At 60.3% G+C, this 16,776-nt stretch overlaps 3 protein-coding genes across 8 annotated transcripts in view; 2 read left to right on the top strand and 1 right to left on the bottom strand.

Annotated features, from left to right (window-relative positions):
- Nucleotides 1–3,864: 3,864 nt before the first annotated feature.
- On the top strand, nucleotides 3,865–8,490 carry CBX8 (chromobox 8). Of its 3 annotated transcripts, none has more exons than XM_015880156.3 (5): nucleotides 3,866–4,028; nucleotides 4,576–4,619; nucleotides 4,851–4,916; nucleotides 4,991–5,081; nucleotides 5,223–8,490. In XM_015880156.3, the coding sequence occupies exons 1-5, from the start codon at nucleotides 3,960–3,962 to the stop codon at nucleotides 6,045–6,047; spliced, it is 1,095 nt and encodes a 364-aa protein (XP_015735642.1). In that variant the 5' UTR covers nucleotides 3,866–3,959; the 3' UTR covers nucleotides 6,048–8,490. The 3 variants fall into 3 exon arrangements, with proteins under 3 accessions (XP_085379079.1, XP_015735642.1, XP_015735643.1); XM_015880157.3 differs by having other exon boundaries at nucleotides 3,867–4,028; nucleotides 5,015–5,081; XM_085522953.1 differs by lacking the exons at nucleotides 4,576–4,619; nucleotides 4,851–4,916; nucleotides 4,991–5,081 and having other exon boundaries at nucleotides 3,865–4,028.
- A 1,603-nt stretch (nucleotides 8,491–10,093) lies between these two features.
- CBX2 (chromobox 2) lies at nucleotides 10,094–16,583 on the bottom strand. 2 transcript variants are annotated; one of them, XM_085522924.1, is made up of 6 exons: nucleotides 16,545–16,583; nucleotides 16,388–16,476; nucleotides 16,259–16,302; nucleotides 15,552–15,617; nucleotides 14,043–14,112; nucleotides 10,094–13,740 (listed from the first exon to the last, which is right to left on the bottom strand). In XM_085522924.1, exons 1-6 carry the CDS (start codon nucleotides 16,552–16,554, stop codon nucleotides 12,409–12,411), a joined length of 1,611 nt encoding a protein of 536 aa, XP_085379050.1. In that variant the 5' UTR covers nucleotides 16,555–16,583; the 3' UTR covers nucleotides 10,094–12,408. The 2 variants fall into 2 exon arrangements, with proteins under 2 accessions (XP_085379050.1, XP_015735671.2); XM_015880185.3 differs by having other exon boundaries at nucleotides 16,388–16,558.
- RBFOX3 (RNA binding fox-1 homolog 3) overlaps nucleotides 16,118–16,776 on the top strand; it is a 107,374-nt gene continuing 106,715 nt past the window's right edge. For 2 of the 3 annotated variants that reach the window (XM_085522934.1, XM_085522929.1), the window contains exon 1: nucleotides 16,151–16,287. The gene's annotated coding sequence lies outside the window, so the exon portion shown is untranslated. Of the gene's footprint in view, nucleotides 16,288–16,776 lie in introns of all 3 variants that reach the window. The other variant, XM_085522950.1, reaches the window with a different exon arrangement.

The following is a 16,776-nucleotide window of genomic DNA, read 5'->3' as shown; positions in this document are numbered from 1 at the left end:
CCCGAGGCGCTCAGGAACGCAACGGCTCCGTCTCGGTGTCCGTGCTTCTCCCGCTCTCGGGGCGGAGCTGTGGAGTCCGGCAGCGCCGCGGGGTCCCGGTGCCCCTCCCGCAGCACCGACCCAGCCCCGCAGCAGCCCGGGGCCCGGCAGCCTGCCCCGCCGCTCGGCGCGACTCCGTTCAGCCGTGGGAGGAGAGAATCGTTTTCCTGTTCGGCCCCGGGGTGGGAGCGAACCGGGCAGAGCTCGGAGCAGAACCGGACCTCGGGAGGCTGCTCAGAGCCGCGGCCGGGGGCAGCAGCTCTGGCGGGAGGCACTAAGAGGATGGGGGCTCCGCACTTACCGGGAGCTCCGGGGTGGGACCCTCCCATGCCCGGCAGTACTGCAGCTCGGGGCGGGGCGGGGGGGGGGTCCTGAGAGATGAGTCTTCCGAGGTGCAAGGACCGACCCGACCACAGTGACTGTGCGGACACCTGCAGCCGCCCGAGCTCTGTGAATGGAGCGAGCAGCTTTGCTCTCGGTTTCCCCGCGGGGTCTCAGCCCCAGGACCGATCCCAGGGCGTCCAGGAGAACGGGACACGGAGCAGTGCGACATCAACAGAACCGGGTCTGCCATTGGCACCGGCAGCCCCGGCCGCCCGAGGAATGGGGTCGAATCGTGCTCCGGGCTGGGTGTTCTCACCGTCCCGGGAGCGGAAACCGGGGGCGGAGCCGCCCGGTCGCCGGAGCTGTCGGGAAGCCGCAGGGAAGAGCAGGGCTGAAGCGCGGCGATGCGCTGCGTCCCCGGCTGGGTTGGAGCCAGATCCTCCCTGTCTCGGGCTCAGCCGGGCTTCGACACTCGTGCTCTTCCCGGCGCCCTCAAGCGCTGCCCGAGGAAGGGTCTCAGCCCCCCACTTTCGTTGCAATGCTCGTAGCCGCGGGAGCCCCCGCACAGCAAGAAACGAGGGGGGAACCGGACTCTCTGCCCTGGGGCGTTTCGCTGAGACCCCGAGCGCTCACTGCAAGAGTTCGAGCGGGGCGAAAGGAGAGCGGGCAACCGAAGGGCAGATTTGGGGTCAAACAGGGAGAAACCAGGTCCACGTTTGCCCGTGCCGCAGCAGACGTTCTCGCGGACGGGAGCGATCCTCGAGGGAGCTCCGACGTCGCCACTTCGGAGCAGAGCCGGGAACGCGAAGGGTCCGAGGGGATGGATGGGAAGAGAGCCGGGACCCCACAGGACCGGGAGTCCGAGTTGCGCCTCGGCAGCTTTTGCCGTTGACCTCGGGAACGCGGAGGGCATCCCGTTCCCGGCTCCGCTGTCGATCCCGGTGCTCTGCCACGCACCGCGGACCCTGCACCCACTGGGCACTAGGACCCGGGCCCCCTCCGGCGGGAGAAGGAACTGCCCGGGAGAGCCGGAGACTCTACCGCCCGCCGCGCTCTCATTCGGTGGTTCTATACCCCCTCTTTCCTGGCCGAGACCCCTCGAGACCCCTTAGCCCCGCTCCCTGCTAGCCCACGGCTTCGGGGGTTCGGGTCGGACCCCGTCGCAGCGGCGATAGCTTCCTGCTGCCCTCTCCGAGCCGTTCTCGTTTGTGTCTCACCTTCCCTCTGTCCCCCGCACAGCATTCAGGGACGTAGTCCCGGACCCCGTGCTCGCATGGGTCCCTCGTGGGTCCCGGCTGCTGGAGCACGCTCTCCGCATCCCCTCGGGCACCTTCGAGACGGCCCTTCCCGCTGGCAGCGGGCACACCGGCAGAGAAGGTGCGGGACCCACACGCCGTTCTACGGCTGCGGCATCCCCGAGGTCACCGAACCCGGCCCAGCCGCGGGCTCTGCCCCAAAGCCCCGAGCAGCGGAGAGCGGCGTTACCGGCAGCGGCGGCCCGGGAGCGGTCCCTCCCCCGCACCCCCAGGCCGGGCGTAGCTCCCGCTCCTCGCGGGCCGTTCCCCTGCTCAGCTTCTTCGGGACACAGCATCCGGAGCCGCTGCGTCCACGCGGGTTAACGACTCGCCCCTCCGCTCTGCCTTAATTAACAACGATTAATTCGACATTAACGAAAATCTCCTCGGGATGCCGCTTGCCGGGGACCGGGGCGGGCGGGGGGGGCTGCGCTGTCCCCTCCCGGCCACCTCCCTTCTCTCCGGCTCCTCCCGGAGGTTCCGTTCAAATCCGGCGCTCCGCGGGGACCCCCAACTGTGTGGGGCAGCGGGGCCGTGGAGCGGGAACCTCCCTGCTCGGTTCGGCAGCGGGATCCCGTCACCGGTACCTGCTCCTCCGGACCCCCCTACCGCCTCACCCGCTGCCTCCCGTGGCCCCCGTGCTGCGGGACGGGGCACAGAGGGGCTCTTGCACAGCTTTTCCTCCGAGCTGCCCACCGCTCGGCCCGGCAGCGACCGGCAGTGCCGGGCTCCTGCACTCGGATCCCGCGAGGTCCCCGTGGGGACTCGTGTCTTCATCACGCGGCGTTGTCCTCGCGAGCCCGGAGCCACCACGTGAGTTTCTCCAGCAGCAGAGGAACCGTTGCACGCGTGACACCCGTGGGAGGTCGGAGCTCGGCCGGGCGGGACAGATGGGAACGGGGAAAGCTCCGCTGTGGCAAGCGGGAACGTCGGAAGAAAACGTTCCCCCGAGATGGAAACAGCACCGGAGCTCCACCGCTCCCGGAGCAGAAAGAAGCCACTGTCCCTTTGACTGGCAGCCGGCTCGTTGGATATTACATCCACTCCGTGGAGATCCACGAGTGAACGCAGCCCCACCGGGCCTCGCTGCTCCTCAGCGTGCAGCCCGCGGGGGTCGGGGCAGAGCAGTGCGAGGCGTCGCCCCGCGTGGACGCGACGGCAGCAGCAGCAGCGCACCCACGAGTGGCGATGGGGGGCGCGGGGCGGAGGTGCCGCTCACTGGTCGGGAATTGTTTCTCTCGGTGGGACGCGGCTGAACCGCTCCAGGACATCCCCGGAGCTTCCCCCGACGGCCCCGTGGAGGAGCAGGTAGGACCCGCACCCCGGGGCTCGCCGTCTCGCTCTCCGGTTGGGTCCTCAGGGAAGGGACCCACGGTGCCACCCGGCCCCTCCCACGAGTGTCTCGGAGGGTCCGACCCCCTCCGCGGCCACCTCGGTGGCCACAGGGACCCCTCCCACCCCCTCAATGCCCCACGATTGAGCCGGGAATTCAGCCGCAGGCTGCCGGAGTGAGGAAACCAAAAACTCGTATTATGGGCTGTTGAGGTCTACTTTATTTTTACTACCCAAACTGTTGGAAAGTATTTAAACTTAACCAGAAACAGCTGCGCGGCTGGCACGGCCCGGCGCGGCCATTTGTTTCCCTCAATGGCTTTTTATGATGATGAACTCTGCCGGCCGCTGGCTGCCTCGGCAGCTCGGCTGTAATGAGGTGATTTTTACGCAATCCGCGAGAGCTTCGTTAACAAAAAAATCCCGTTTTCTTTGTCACACGGGGAGGTGGGGTTGAGGTGGGGGGGGGGGAGCTGGGGGGGGGGCTATGAGCTGCTCGGCCGCCCCCTCGGGTTCGCCCCGTCCAGGTGCGCTCGAGGGGGCCGGACCGCTCCGCCCCGCTCCGCCCCATCCCGTCCCGGTGGCGGCGGTTCCTTTGTGCTGCGTCCTGGGGGGGGGGGCACCCTCGGAGCGGGCGGGGCGGACGAGAGGGGGGGTCAACGTCCTCCCCCCCTGCTGCCCCGCCCCGAACTCATCGGGACGCGGCTCACGTCGGGGGGCGGCGCGGCTTTCGGGGGCGGGCACCGGGCCCGGGCCAATGCGGCGAGGGCGGAATATTCCACCCGGCTCCGCCAGCAACAAGTGCGGGGGGGGCCCGGAGGGGAGGAGGAGGAGGAGGAGGAGAGGAGAAGAGGAGGAGGAGGAGGAGGAGGAGGAAGGGGGGGGCCGCGGCGCTGACGTCAGCGGGCGGAGTATTATGGTCTGGGCTGCGCTGGCGGCTGCCTGTGTGCTGCGAGCGGCCGCGTAAACATGGAGCTCTCGGCCGTCGGGGAGCGCGTCTTCGCGGCCGAGGCCCTGCTCAAGCGCCGCATCCGCAAAGTAGGTGCCCGCACCCTCCCCCGACACCGCCGCCCCGCCGCTCCCGCGCCGCCCCGCAGCTCGTCTCCAGGCCGCGCCGCCCTCCCCGCGCCCTCCCCCGGCCGAGCTGCGCTGCAGCGGCGGCTCCGGCGGCCCCGGCTGCGGCTGGGGGCGGCCCTTCCTCCTCCCATCCGCATGCACGGGGCTGTGCGGGGCGTGCGTGCCGCGCTGCTGCGTGCCGGGCGTTGTGCGCCGGCCTCCCGCTGCAGGCTGCGGGTTGCGGGGCTGCTGCACGCGCATTTTTTTTCCCATCATTTTTTTGTTGCGTTCCGCCCCCCTACAACCCCCCCCCCCCATTCCCCTTTTCTCCCATCCTCCTCCCCCCACCCCACACCCCGGTCCCGCTCCCTCCCCCTCGCATGTTTTTGACACACGCGTTGGGTGCAGGCGTGTTGGTTGCACGCGTGCGGTTGCATGTGTAGCTTTGTTGCAGAGCGTTTCTCGTGGGTTCCCCTCCGTGCATATTTAGCCCTTTCTTTATTTATTTCCCTTCTCTTTGCATCCGCAGGGGCGCATGGAATATCTCGTAAAATGGAAGGGCTGGTCTCAGAAGTAAGTCTGCTGTTTGCACAATTTTGCAGCCTAGGGGCTGCTGGGGAGATGGCTCCTTGTGGCTGTTAGTTCCTATTGTAGCAGGAAGGAAAGTTGGATCCCTTTTCTCTTTGCCACTTGGTTGTCGTTGTTTTTCTTCCTTTCTTTCTTGCCATTGCTCGTTCCTGATGCCTTGCCCTCTCCTTGTGCCCCCTCCCACTTATATTCCCCTTCCCTGCCCCTTCCCACCAGGTACAGCACTTGGGAACCCGAGGAGAACATCCTGGATGCCCGGCTGCTCGCGGCCTTCGAGGAGAGGTACAAGGCCTTTTGTAGCCGTAGCCATTGCTCTTGTAAATATGTGGCTGTCTTGTAGCTATGCTGAATTGAAGCTTTGGTTCTTTTGACACCTCTAGGGAGCGAGAAATGGAGCTATTCGGGCCTAAAAAGCGCGGCCCCAAGCCCAAAACCTTCCTGCTAAAGGTGAGGTGGGAGCACTGCAGGGAGTGGGGAGCGGACAACCCCTCGGTCCCTTCAAGGATGTGGGATGTTCTGTGTGGGGTCCCATGGGCTGCGGTTGGGTGTTGAGGTGATGAACTCATGGGGTGTTGGTTTTCTTTGCAGGCCCAGGCGAAGGCCAAAGCTAAAACCTATGAGTTCCGCAGCGACTCGTCCCGGGGTATCCGTGTTCCATACCCCGGGCGCTCCCCGCAGGAGTTGGGCTCCACGTCCCGTGCACGGGAAGGACTCAGGAATATGGCCCTGACCCCGCAGGGCAGCAGCAGCAGCAGCGTGCCCAAAGCAGATGGCGTGCGGGACCGCGTCCTCCGGGTGGAGGAGAAACCTGGGGAGACCCCCAAAAAACGAGGCCCGAAGCCGAGGAAGGAGCTGTATAAGGACCTGGCGGAGAGTCTGGACGCCTCCAAGAGGAAACTGGGGGAGCCGGGGGACAAAGTGGGGGACTACCTCAAGGCCAGGAAGATGGAGGAGGCGGCGGGTGCTGCCAAGTTCTCCTCGGGACACAGTGTCATCCAGCTGGCTCGTCGGCCTGAGCCCGACCTCAGCAGCACCGTACCCGGCCCCAACCGCCTGGAGGTGGGCACCAAGCTGGGTGCTGCCGACCCCTACGCACCACGTGTGGCCAAACACCGCTCTGACCTGCTGGACCCCAAAGGGCCGGGCGGGCTGGACCCCAAACTGCTGCACGGAGCCGTGGGGCCTGGCCCTGGGGGGGGGCTGTTCCGTGATGGTGGGGGCCCTGCAGGGCGACCCTCCCTCATTGCCCGCATCCCTGTGGCTCGGATCCTGGGGGACCCTGAGGAGGAGTCGTGGAGCCCCTCGCTCAGCAACCTGGAGAAGGTGGTGGTCACCGACGTGACCTCTAACTTTTTGACCGTCACCATTAAGGAGAGCAGCACGGACCAAGGATTCTTTAAGGAGAAGCGATGAGTTCCCACTGGTGGTGGTGGTGCTGGGGCTTTTCTTCGGGCTAGATCCAGACAAAAGCTTGGTTAGAGCTCGGTGGGCTTTATTTCCTTTTCTTCTTTTGATTTTTTGATTGTTTTAATTTCCCGGAGAGGATTTAGAAACTGTCCTAAATTCATTCCCTCATTCTTCTTTTATGGTTTGATTTGGGTTTGTTTTGGTTTGGTTTATTTTTTCCTCCACGTCTCACATTTCGTTGGAAAGATTATCTCTAGAGTTATATTTTCTATTAGATGTAAATATGTTATTTAAGAAGAAAATGCTTATATATATATCTATATATATATATATTTCAACTCTGAGTTGTTTTATTTAAATGGAGACAACAGTGACTGCTCAGTTGCTCTTAGAAAGGACAATAAAACTGAGAACCAACGGAGTTCCCACATCTGTTGCAGGAGCCGCTGTACATAACGAATGATGTTCATAGCAAATCATGTTCTGATTTTCTTTGTTATTGTTATGATGATGATGATGATTTTTTTTTTTAACTATTATTTTCCATGCGATGCTATGGATGGTGAAGGGGGGACGTGATGCTCCCCCTCGGGGTCAGATGCCCCGGCTTTCTTGATTGTGATATTAAGGTGTTTGCTTGTACAATCAAGTGTGCTGTATCCAGAACTGTTGCCCTTGACGGCTGAAGTTAGCACTTGAATTGACAGTATTGCTGGGGAGGGGGCGTTTCCACATTTAAAAGCAAATAGCGGCTGAGACATCGGGGCGGGGAAAAAGCAGGAGTCCATAAAAAGGCTGAAACCGGTCGGAGTGGAGCATTAACTTGAATTACCTTTTTCTTGCGGAGGAAGAGGAGGTTTGATTGTGAGGTTCCTGAGAGGGGAGATACTGAAATGCACTTTAATAGAGTTGTCACAGCAGTTGTGGGAGAGACGGAACTGAGCTGAGAATCTGTTTTCATTTTGTCTGGTCGCTTGAATCCATTCCCCCCCCCCTTGCTTCCAAAAAAACAAAACAAAAAGCCAACAACTCTGTTTACATTCCTGAAATGCCAGAGAGGTTTGGGAGGGTAACCGTATGGCGGCCCATATTTAGATGCTTTATGCTGCTATAGAAAGCGGATCGTCGTGGGTTTGGTTTTTATTCCCCCCCAAATGTTTCACTTCAGGCTGTCGGAAGGAGCCTGGTGCAGCATTTTGTAATCTCTGCATCCCTGACAAATCCCAGAGCCACCTTGATGCATTCAGAGACAATAAATATTTCCCTTTTTCTTTTGCTGGTTAAACAATAGCCAAGAGGCTGAATCTGCCTGTGTGGAGCAGCTCCTGCTGACTCGGGGTGGCTCTCAGTGTTTGTATTTCCCTGCCCGTCTCTCGTGGCTCCCGAGGGCTGTGCAGCTCTGCAGTGCCATAGCAGTGGGGCTGGGTGGTTCTGATTAAGGAGCATCTCTCCCCTCTGCTCCCATTGCCCCCCTCCTTTTTGCTTTCCTCTAAACTCTGTTACAGCTGAACCAAGGTTTGGGGATGTCGGGGGGCTGTTCTGTTGTATTCTTTAGTTGATGTAGAGCGGGTGTCCTCACGTCCTCATGCATTGATTTGAGCATCTCTGGCGGTTTGAAAGCACAAATCTGTCCAGCAGCCCCCGAGGGCCCAGGGCTGGGGAGGGGAGATCGGCCCTTTTCCATCCTTTCTGATTGGCCCAAGGAAGCTCTTCAATGTTTCCTGATCTGGGGGCTGCACAGAAGCTGAAAGCACATGGGGGACCCAGTGGGGAGATGGGGCTCGGTGAGGAGCCTCCCTTCATCCCAATGGGAGAGCCACACTTTGCCTCACCGTGCCCCTCTCCCCTTCCATTTTTGGGCCCGTTGCCTTTGTAGGATGACGAAGCGAGAGGATGCTGTATTGAGTGTACAAAGGGAGCCGTGTCTGTGACTTTATTTCTCTTGTTGTCGTTTGTTTGTTTCTTTGTTTCGTTTCGTTCCAAGGCACATCTCGTAAAATGGAGACTTCTTTTTTTTCCACTCGGTTTGATGCTCTGGGGTCGGCGCTGGGGCTCAGCAGGAGCTGCGGGGTGGGATTGAGGATGGACGGAGCCACCCTCCCTCCACCTGCAGAGGTGCTGAAGGCTGAGAAATGGTGCGAGATCCCGGGGCAGGGCTTTGCTTCCCGCAGCCCCTTGTAACACGTATATAGAGCAAGCCGTACATGTGGGTGTATATGTGTGTATGTATATAGCGACGTATATACTGAGTGTGTGCGTGGGGTGTGTGTGTGCGTGAATTATTTAAATCTAAGACTTGTATTAAAAACAAACAAACAAACAGAAAAGATTTGGCGAAATCTCAGTCTCAGAAAAGTGAAGCTTAATTTACGTGTCTTCTGCCAGCCGTGAATGTCCGTATGAGACCTGCTTTTTATGTGAGTTTAAATATATACTTTGTAAATAGAAACGTGTCTTTCTCCCGTCTGTGGCCGGAGATGAGCAGAGGAGGGAGACGTGGGATGGGGGGACAAGGGGAATGGGCTGCGGGGCTCCGACGGGGCGGGCGGGGATGTGCGTGGCCGGGAGCAGCTGATACGGGGCATGAAGGGTCTGAGCGGGCAGCGGGATCCAGGCCCGCACCGTTCCCACAGAGCAAGGCCGGGTGCGGGGAGAGCCGGGAGGCAGCGACGGGCACGATGCGGCCCTCCGACGGCGCGGGATGCGGGCGGTGCGATGCGGGGTCGTGTCCGGACGAGCCCGGCCTTTGTATTCAAATCTCTCCCGGCCGCGCAGCTGGAGGGGAAGCGAGGTTGGCTTTTTTTTTTCCTTTCTTTCTTTCTTTTTTCCCCCCTTTTTTTTGCATTTATTTTATTTTATTTTTTTTAAAAGCTGTGTCCTCATTAACCTCCTTTTTCTGCTCCGCTGGGTGAAAGGCGCAGACCCCCCTTATTATCAGAGCTGTCAGCATCTGTGCGCGGAAAATGAGTGTCAAGTAGGAGCGGGAGAAAGGTTCGCACAATGGCGCCTTTCTCCCCCGGCCCAGCGGGGGGGACCCTTTCACACGGGCGCGGCGGGGCCCCGGGCCGGGGCGGTGCGGAGGGGGTGGGGACGACCCGCGGGGGGCGGGGGCGCGGCCGGAGGAGCCCCGGGGCACGGCCCGAAGAGCCCGGACCCCGCCCCGCAACCTGGCGTTGCCCCTCCGCCCCGACGACGGCCCCTCGACGGCGAGCGCTGGGCGTGGGCAATGCCCGGCTCGGGGCCGCCTCGCTCCCCGCCCCGACGCGGCGGCCGGGATGGAAGGAGGGGGCCGATGTCCGTCTGCGGCCGCGCAGCGCCCTCCGCAGGCAGCCCGTGCCCGGATCCAGCACGTGTGGGGCCGCTCCCGGGCTCGGGTCGGGCTGAGCGGAAGCACCTGAGGGCCCCGGGTTCGGCACAGCTCCGTCCTCACCTCCATCCTTATCCGCCTCGCAGCAGCGCCCGGAGCTCCGCGTTCATCCCCCCGTGGGCAGTAGCCGGGCTCGTGTTGAGGACAGCCCCTCGCGGGGAGGCGGTTTGACGCTCCCCGTTCCGCTCAGCCCCGTGCCCCCCTCGCTCAGCGTGCAGTGCAGATGCCCCTGCCCCTCCCGCAGCCTTCAGCCACCCCGCTCCGCCTCCCTCCCCCCCCCATCCTCCATTTCCGTACCCCCAGGGCAGGGCGGTGCTTGGGGAGCGGAGACCACAACAGGCTGAAAAGTTACCAAAAAAATAATCAAAAAATATCGATCTACCCTCCATCCCGAAAGAAAAAGAGCAGTGGAAAAGCGACACGCATCAAAACAACGAGAAAAGAACCCCGTCCGACGTGCCACCTCCTGGTGTTTTACTCCCGGCTCTGAACCAATGTTGGCTGGTCTCGGAGCACCAGGACAGGGCACACATAGGAAACTGAGTGGGAACTCCCTGGGACCCCCCCAGTGCCCAGCAAAGCCCCTGAGCGTTCCCTGGGCAATTCCATCTCCAACTTTTGTTCAAGGCAAAGAAAAGCGAAGAAGCAGCTGTAGTTTAAAGCAATCAGAAGCATCATACGGGAATGATTTGGTTCTCTCTTTAATTAAAACATACAAATTGGACTGGTGTGAGTTACAACAACGGTTTGTTTTCACCCATCCCTCAACTTCTCTCGGTAAAAGCCTTCTCTCCACCTCCGGAGCCCTTCAGAGCTCAGAGTAAATGGAATCACCCCCTTAAAACCATCCCCATCCCTCCGCCAACTTCCATTTATTTTTTGGTACAAAATATATATATAAAAATATACTAAGCTTCTAAGGACGGCGGCTGCGTCGGCCTCTCCTTCCAGTCCAATGGCAAACAACAAGCATACTTAACCAGATTATGCTCAGAGAAAATATCCATTCAATATACAAATAATGCAGGACTTTCCACGTCGGAAAGCCTTTAAGAAATGCCAAGTGACAAACCTTTAATTGGTTGTTTGACGTACAACTGAACGTTTCAACCCATAGCAGCAAACTCCAAAGAAAAAATAGGAAGGTGGACCTTGAATACTAATGGCACTGAGCGGTGAACGGGGCTCCAACCTCTGTCCACCAAAGCTGCGCTTGGTCCCATGAGGACCCCCCCCATCCCCTATGGGAGGCAGCCTCCAACACGGACCTTCTGCTCAGATACACGTGAGGTGAGGAAGGAATGGCAATACGGGGTGGGATGAGATGAAGACACAACACTAGGTTATAATTTTCACTGTCCTTACACCTTTGGAATTGAACTGGCTGGTGAGCAGAAAGGCACAAGAGCTAAAGCGGGGATGGCAGAGTCCTGCTGCCACCAAGGGGACAAGGGGACAGTGGGGACAGCAGCCCCACAGCCCATGTAGGAGCAACCCCATGGGTCTTCCCCATTTGATCAGCCATGACACGGCATCACAGCTCAACTGGGTGTCCCCCATTGGTGTCACAGCTGTCCCCAGGACCCTGGCACTGCCCAGCTTTGCATAGGCACAAACCTGTTTGTAGGAGCGGTGTCACAGACACAGAAAGTAAGGACAGTTGCAAAAGGCACGTGGTCGTTCGGTTTGGATTTGCAAAGGCCAACTAGCAAACATTTGGTGTGTAGGGCAGGGAGCCCCAGGTGTTACAGGTGCTGGCATCTCCTTGCAATGCCATCTGCAGCAATGCCAGATGCCTGCCCTGTGAACACAGCGGAGCCTTAGAAGCATTTCCCATGGGTGTACCCAGAGACCTGGCAGGCTGCAGGCTTTGTGCCATCTCCAGAGCAGGAGTTTGGCATTAACACAACTAAAATGACCCCAAATGCTATTAAACTCCGCCTGAACTACTGCTGTTAATTTTGGCTCGTAACAATAATCTATAGCAGGGAAAAAGACCTCACAAGGAAAGCCATTATTGGTTGTGATTACAAGCCCAGGCACTGGCACAGGACGGGAGGTGGCTGTGGGATGCCACCAACTGGCCCCTGCTGCCCACCCTGTGCCAGGCAGTGTGGGCACCTCGCAGCCCTTCAGATGGAGAACATGGGGCTGATGGGCACTGCCCAGCTTGGTCCCTGCGAGCACGTGGTGCCAGGACAAGGAGTGGCTCTGGGGCTGTGCAGTGCACCGGCTGGACCCGATGTCTGCTCATCTACGTTGTATTGGTGCCCGTCCCTCTAAAGAAAAGATTTTCCCTTCAAAAGAAATGTAAACAGTATTTCCTTCTCTGCTAGAAACCACAACAGAGACATCGCAGCCTTCACTGTCATTGGAACTGACCTAGCCCAGGGGGGGTGGCTGGGCTTCCTGTACCCTGAAAAACCCCCATCCTGCAGCCCCCACAGCCCTGAGGCTGGGAGCTGTCTCATTTGGATCGTGGCTGCTCTAGAAGCTTGGGCTGCCTAGAGGAAAGGAGAGCTGCCCTCTTCTCTCCCAAGTGTAGACCTGGCACCTCCCCTTTGCCCCTCTCCCTGCTGCCAGAGCCCCGTACCACACACTGGCATCTCAAGCCATAAAGCAAGCAAACCTCATGCAGTGAAGCCTGGCTCAGAACTTGCCAGCTGTCACTTCCCAGTGCCCCTGCTGCTGGTGAGCAGCACCGGCTGGGATGGATGGAGGAGGCAGGGAGGACCCCGTCTCATCTGCTGGCACTTCTGCACAGGTTTCACCTTTCCCAACCCTCTGCACAAAGCTCCCAGTAAGTCCCAGGGGTGTGCTGGGCTGCAGGATCCGAGCTGGCACTGCCTGCACTGGGGTGGCATGGGGCGGCTGGTGGCGGGGGGTCACCCCATGAGTCCCTGCCGTGGGGCAGTACCTAAAGAAATGAAAATCTGGTGGGAGAGCTGGGCAAGGACGAGGGAAGCTGAAGGACGTCTCCCTCCCCTCCGGCTTCCTGGCTCAGTATTGCCGGACATTGAAGAACCCGACGCTGGTGGGGGACTCCTTGACCGTCACCGTGATCAGGTTTGCGGTGACATCCGTGACGAAGACGTGCTCGATCAGGCTGCGGGTGGGCTTCCAGTCCTGGCTGGTCTGGATGGAGACAGACATGTTCTGACCCACGCTGGGAAATGAAGCTGAATCCCGATCCGAGTCCGAGCTGCTCTCGTCGCCTGTACTCATTTCAGACAGGGCGGCTGCCTTGCGGCTCTCGGGGGCCGCGTGCCCCTCCTGCCCACTGCCTGTGCCACCCTTGGCCACGTCCCTGTCACCAGCCGCTGCCCTGCGTGCCTGCTTCTCGCTCTTGCTGCCATCTCCCACACTAGCAGTGTTAGACCCAGAGCCGGTTCCGCCACCCTTGGACCCAGCAGGACCCGAACCTGTGGCAGCAGTGGTGCTTTTGGGCAGGGTGCTGCAGGCATGGCGAGGTAAGCTGCCCCCCGCTGCGCTCTGCCCGTTTTTGACACTCTGCAGGTTTAAAGCTTGGAGGTTCAGCTCCTGGCTGGATGCCTGCTGCCCCCCAGGTGCAGAGGAGCTTGTGGGCGTCTTGCTGCCATTATGCAGCGTTTGAGCTCCGGTGGTGAACCCTGATTTCTGATCCCCTCCAGTGCTGCTGCTAGGAACCTTGGTGGCCTTGGCTCCCTGCATGGACGGCCCCAACTCCCCAGCTCCTTTCTGGTTCCTCATTTTTAAGTCCAGCCCTAAGCCGCTCTTGCCGGATGCCTGCGACTTCAGCGCCAGCCTTCCCAGTGGTGAGGTCTCAGCCGAGCTCTGGTTTTGAGACATCCTGTTCATGTAATGCACGATGGAGCTCTGCCAGCTGATGGCCCGGCTGGGGCTGCTGGAGCCGCTCTTCATCGCGTTGGGGATGTTTTCTGCCGAGGATCCCCCAGAGCTGAGCCCGGCCAATGCACCCGGCGGCTCCTTCAGCCCAGCCAGCCCCGTGCCCTGTGTGCCATGCTGTGGCTGCAGCTTCCCCAGCATCTTGTTGCTGCCCCCCACCTCTTTCCGGGATGTCTTCAGCACCTTTGTCAGGTTCACGGTCCTTCGAGCCGCTTTCTGCTCTGGAGGGAGAGGTTTTCGTCCACGTTTCTTTCTGGAACTGTCCTTCATTTCTGGCTTTGCCACCAGGATCTGAGCTTTCTTCTGTGGCACTGGATGGGTCTCTCTGCTGCGTGGACCTCTCTTTGCTTCCAGGTCACTTTCATCCTCTTCATCAGAGGAGGAGGAGGAAGAGGACGTTGAGGAAGAGGAGCTGCTCGACTTACTTTTTGAAGGCATCTCTGGTTCCTAAGTAGCAATGGAGAGGGACATGGAAAAAGTCACCACAAATGCTGGAATCACCGCTGTGGGTGTTGCAAACCACTCAGCACTGTCTGGCCAGTCACTGCAGACAAGCAGGTTCTCTCCCTGTGCCATGAAATCATACAGGTGGGCTGACTCGCAGGGTCAGAAAGACACCAGGGCTGGGGAAATCTTCCATCTCCTACACCCCTCCAGATCAGTGATGAAGGAAGGAGTCCTCCTGCAGGCACCCCTGTCCTGCAATGCAGGCAGACCCCTGCTGTGCCTCCCCCCCACCCAACACTCACCACGTGCTTCCTGGGCCTGCCCCGTGGCCTCTTGCCTCTCTTGCGGTTCTGCACTTCTTTCTCATGTTCCCTGAAAGAAAGCACTGCTTAAAGACGGAGCCTGAATGACAAAACGATACAGCACAAGCCCAGCCCAATTCTGCCCTTTACTTTTGACACACGCAGAGAGATGGGAAGTGTCTGTATAAAACATAGAGCTAAGCTGCATGGACTGCTGCAATGCATCTCCCAAAGTGCCCATAGAGCCACGTGCATGCATGCATCACCTTCCCAAGGGCTGCCCTGGCATTTTGGTTCTGCAGGAGCATCCTCAGACCAGCACTGGTGATGCTTTCCAAGAACTTTGTGCCCAACATGGCTCTGCACCGGGACCTGAGGACGTTCTGCACCCAGAGCTGTTGATTTGCATCCCTGTTCCCTACAACAGCACTACCCCAGCAAGAAGTTTCCAGCACTCAATGACACAGCACAGCGTGCCCCGTCCTGAGCAACAGCTCTTCCCGTTCCCAGCAAAATCTGCACTTTTCCTGCTACAATGGGAACGGGCAAACGGAAGCATCTGAGCTGTCTGCAGAGCCCTTCCTTGTTGATAGGCTCAGAGCTGTGCTTCCCCTCTGCAGCAAGCAGCAGCCTGGCCCCTCTGCAGAGTGAAAGCACACGCCTTCCCCAGAGCAGAGCGAGGTCTGTCCTTGTGCTCATTTCACCTCTCCCACCCTCGGCCCCACAGACACACGCTGGGCACAAAGAGCATTGCTGATATCCCTGTGCTGTGTGGTGTTCCTCCATTTAAAAAGGGCAGCGCCGAGCTGCAGTGTGTGCTGCTAATTAAACAGCGCGCTGCCTGAGATAACCACCAGCTTCCTTCCGTGAAGGCAAGGAAAAAAAAAACAAAAACAACCAGAAAGGATCCAGAAATGAGCTGTAATTAAATCCTATCATAAACTTTAATGATTTTTTATTAATACGGAGCCGAAATATTTGGCAGCGCTGTGTTCCATGCAGCCAGCTGGCTATTCTCTAGCCCCAAGCCTGACGCCCGCTGTATAATAGCTGCAGAACAATTGCAGCTCAGCTCAGTGGAGCAGCCCCAGCTCTGGCGGTGGACACCATTTTCTCCCACCCATCACAGAGCACTGAGCTGTGCCCTCCATAAACACACACTGATGGTTCCTTTCCTACCCCTCTACAACCCGGGTACACAGCCACCCCCCGGCACAGCCCCGCTGTCGGATGGGAACACGAGCTCTGCCGGGCGCTGCCGTGCGCCCATTGTGCAGTGGGAGCACAAACATATTGTGCACAGGGCCATAAATCCTCCGTGTTTACCCAGCTCTGGGAGAGGCGTCCTAGGTGGACCTAACAGTAATTTCAGGAGATGAACAAAAGGGCCTGGCCACAAAAGGCACGAGGAGCTTCAGGCTGTTGTTTCCACAACTTCCACCGCACGCGTGGCCAATTAGAAGTTAATTGACTTTATCATTTGTTAAGAAATATTTATAGATTGCTCACTTCTTTTGGAAAGCGAGGAGGAGCCTCGGATCAAGGATGTTCTCCTCGGGTTCCCAGCTGTTGTGCCTGGAACAGAAGATGCGCGATGGGAGAGAGTGGGAGCCTGATGCACCCCCCCCGCACCCCCAGTACCGGACAGCCTGGAGAGTTCATCTGAGGACAACCGGGTCCCGGGGCAGCCCCGGGCCGGGGACAGGGCGCCCGGCGGTGCGCTTCACATGGAGACAGCGCTGCGGTGGGGATGGTCGGGAAGGGGATGGAGGGGGAAGGGATGGCCGGGGATGGGGATGGCCGCGGATGGCCGAGGGTGGCCGGGCAGCGGGGAGCCGAGGACAAATGGGGACGGCTGGGGAAGGGATGGCCGGGCCGGGAGCATCCCGGCAGCGACGGCACGGAGCCCCCTACCCGCGGCAGAGGCCCGGGCCGGGCAGGGCGGGGGGCGGCCACGCTGCCGCACCGCGAGGTGATCCCCGCGCAACGCGGGCAGCCCCGGTTGCCCGTCGGGAAGGGACGCGCGATCGGTGCTCGTGCTCGGAGGGGCGGGAGGGGAAAGGGGGGGGGGGGGCGGCCCGGCGGGAGGGGGGAGCAGCCCCACGCGGCGACGGGGAGGGTCGGGCCGCGTTATTTGTAAACAAAAGGAGCGGCGCGACCCGAACAAAAGCGGCCGGGCGGCGGCACCCCGCGCCCCGCGCGTTCGCCCCGCTCACTTGGAAGACCAGCCCCGCCACTTGACCAGGTACTCCAGCTTGCCCTGCGGAGAGAAGCGGAGAGACGCGCGTTAGCGGCGGGAGCGGCGGCGGTGGCGGCGTCGGGGTGCGGGGGGGGGGGGATCCCACCTTGCGGAGCCGCTTGCTGAGGATGCACTCGGCGGCGAAGACCTGCTCTCCCACGCTGCTCAGCTCCTCCATGGCGCCGGCCGGCCCCGCTCCGGCCCCGCACACACACACACACACACACACGCACACACACACTCACACACGCACGCACACACACACACACACATACACAAGGGGAGCCCCCGGGCGCGCCCCCGACGGCGGCCGCGCGCGCCCCCGCCCCCCCCCATCCCCGCGCGCCCCCCGGCACAATGCAGCGCGCGCGCCCCCATGGGAGGGGGGGGGGAGGCAGAGTGTGATGAGGGGGGGCTCCCCAAATTCCCCGTCGGCCAATGGGGAGCGGGGGGCGGGGCGAGACGGCGGGGGGTGGGGGGAGGCATTGTCTGCGC

The sequence above is a fragment of the Coturnix japonica genome, chromosome 23 (assembly GCF_054131305.1).
Source record: "Coturnix japonica strain WE chromosome 23, WE-NBRP24, whole genome shotgun sequence".
In the NCBI taxonomy this organism is placed as follows: Eukaryota; Metazoa; Chordata; class Aves; order Galliformes; family Phasianidae; genus Coturnix; species Coturnix japonica.
The sequence above is the reverse complement of the archived record's forward strand: the minus strand, read 5'-3'. Positions and strand labels throughout refer to the sequence as shown.

Excerpts from the sequence above, each read along its gene's own strand:
- CBX8 (XM_015880156.3), top strand. The coding sequence starts at position 3,960 with ATGGAGCTCTCGGCCGTCGGGGAGCGCGTCTTCGCGGCCGAGGCCCTG. Across the intron at positions 4,917-4,990 it reads CTCGCGGCCTTCGAGGAGAG|CTTTGGTTCTTTTGACACCT; the intron begins GTACAAGGCCTT and ends GCTGAATTGAAG. Across the intron at positions 5,082-5,222 it reads CCAAAACCTTCCTGCTAAAG|GCCCAGGCGAAGGCCAAAGC; the intron begins GTGAGGTGGGAG and ends TTTTCTTTGCAG.
- CBX2 (XM_085522924.1), bottom strand. Across the intron at positions 15,618-16,258 it reads TGGCGGGGCTGGTCTTCCAA|GCACAACAGCTGGGAACCCG; the intron begins GTGAGCGGGGCG and ends CTTCTGTTCCAG. Across the intron at positions 13,741-14,042 it reads GCAGGCCCAGGAAGCACGTG|GAACCAGAGATGCCTTCAAA; the intron begins GTGAGTGTTGGG and ends ATTGCTACTTAG.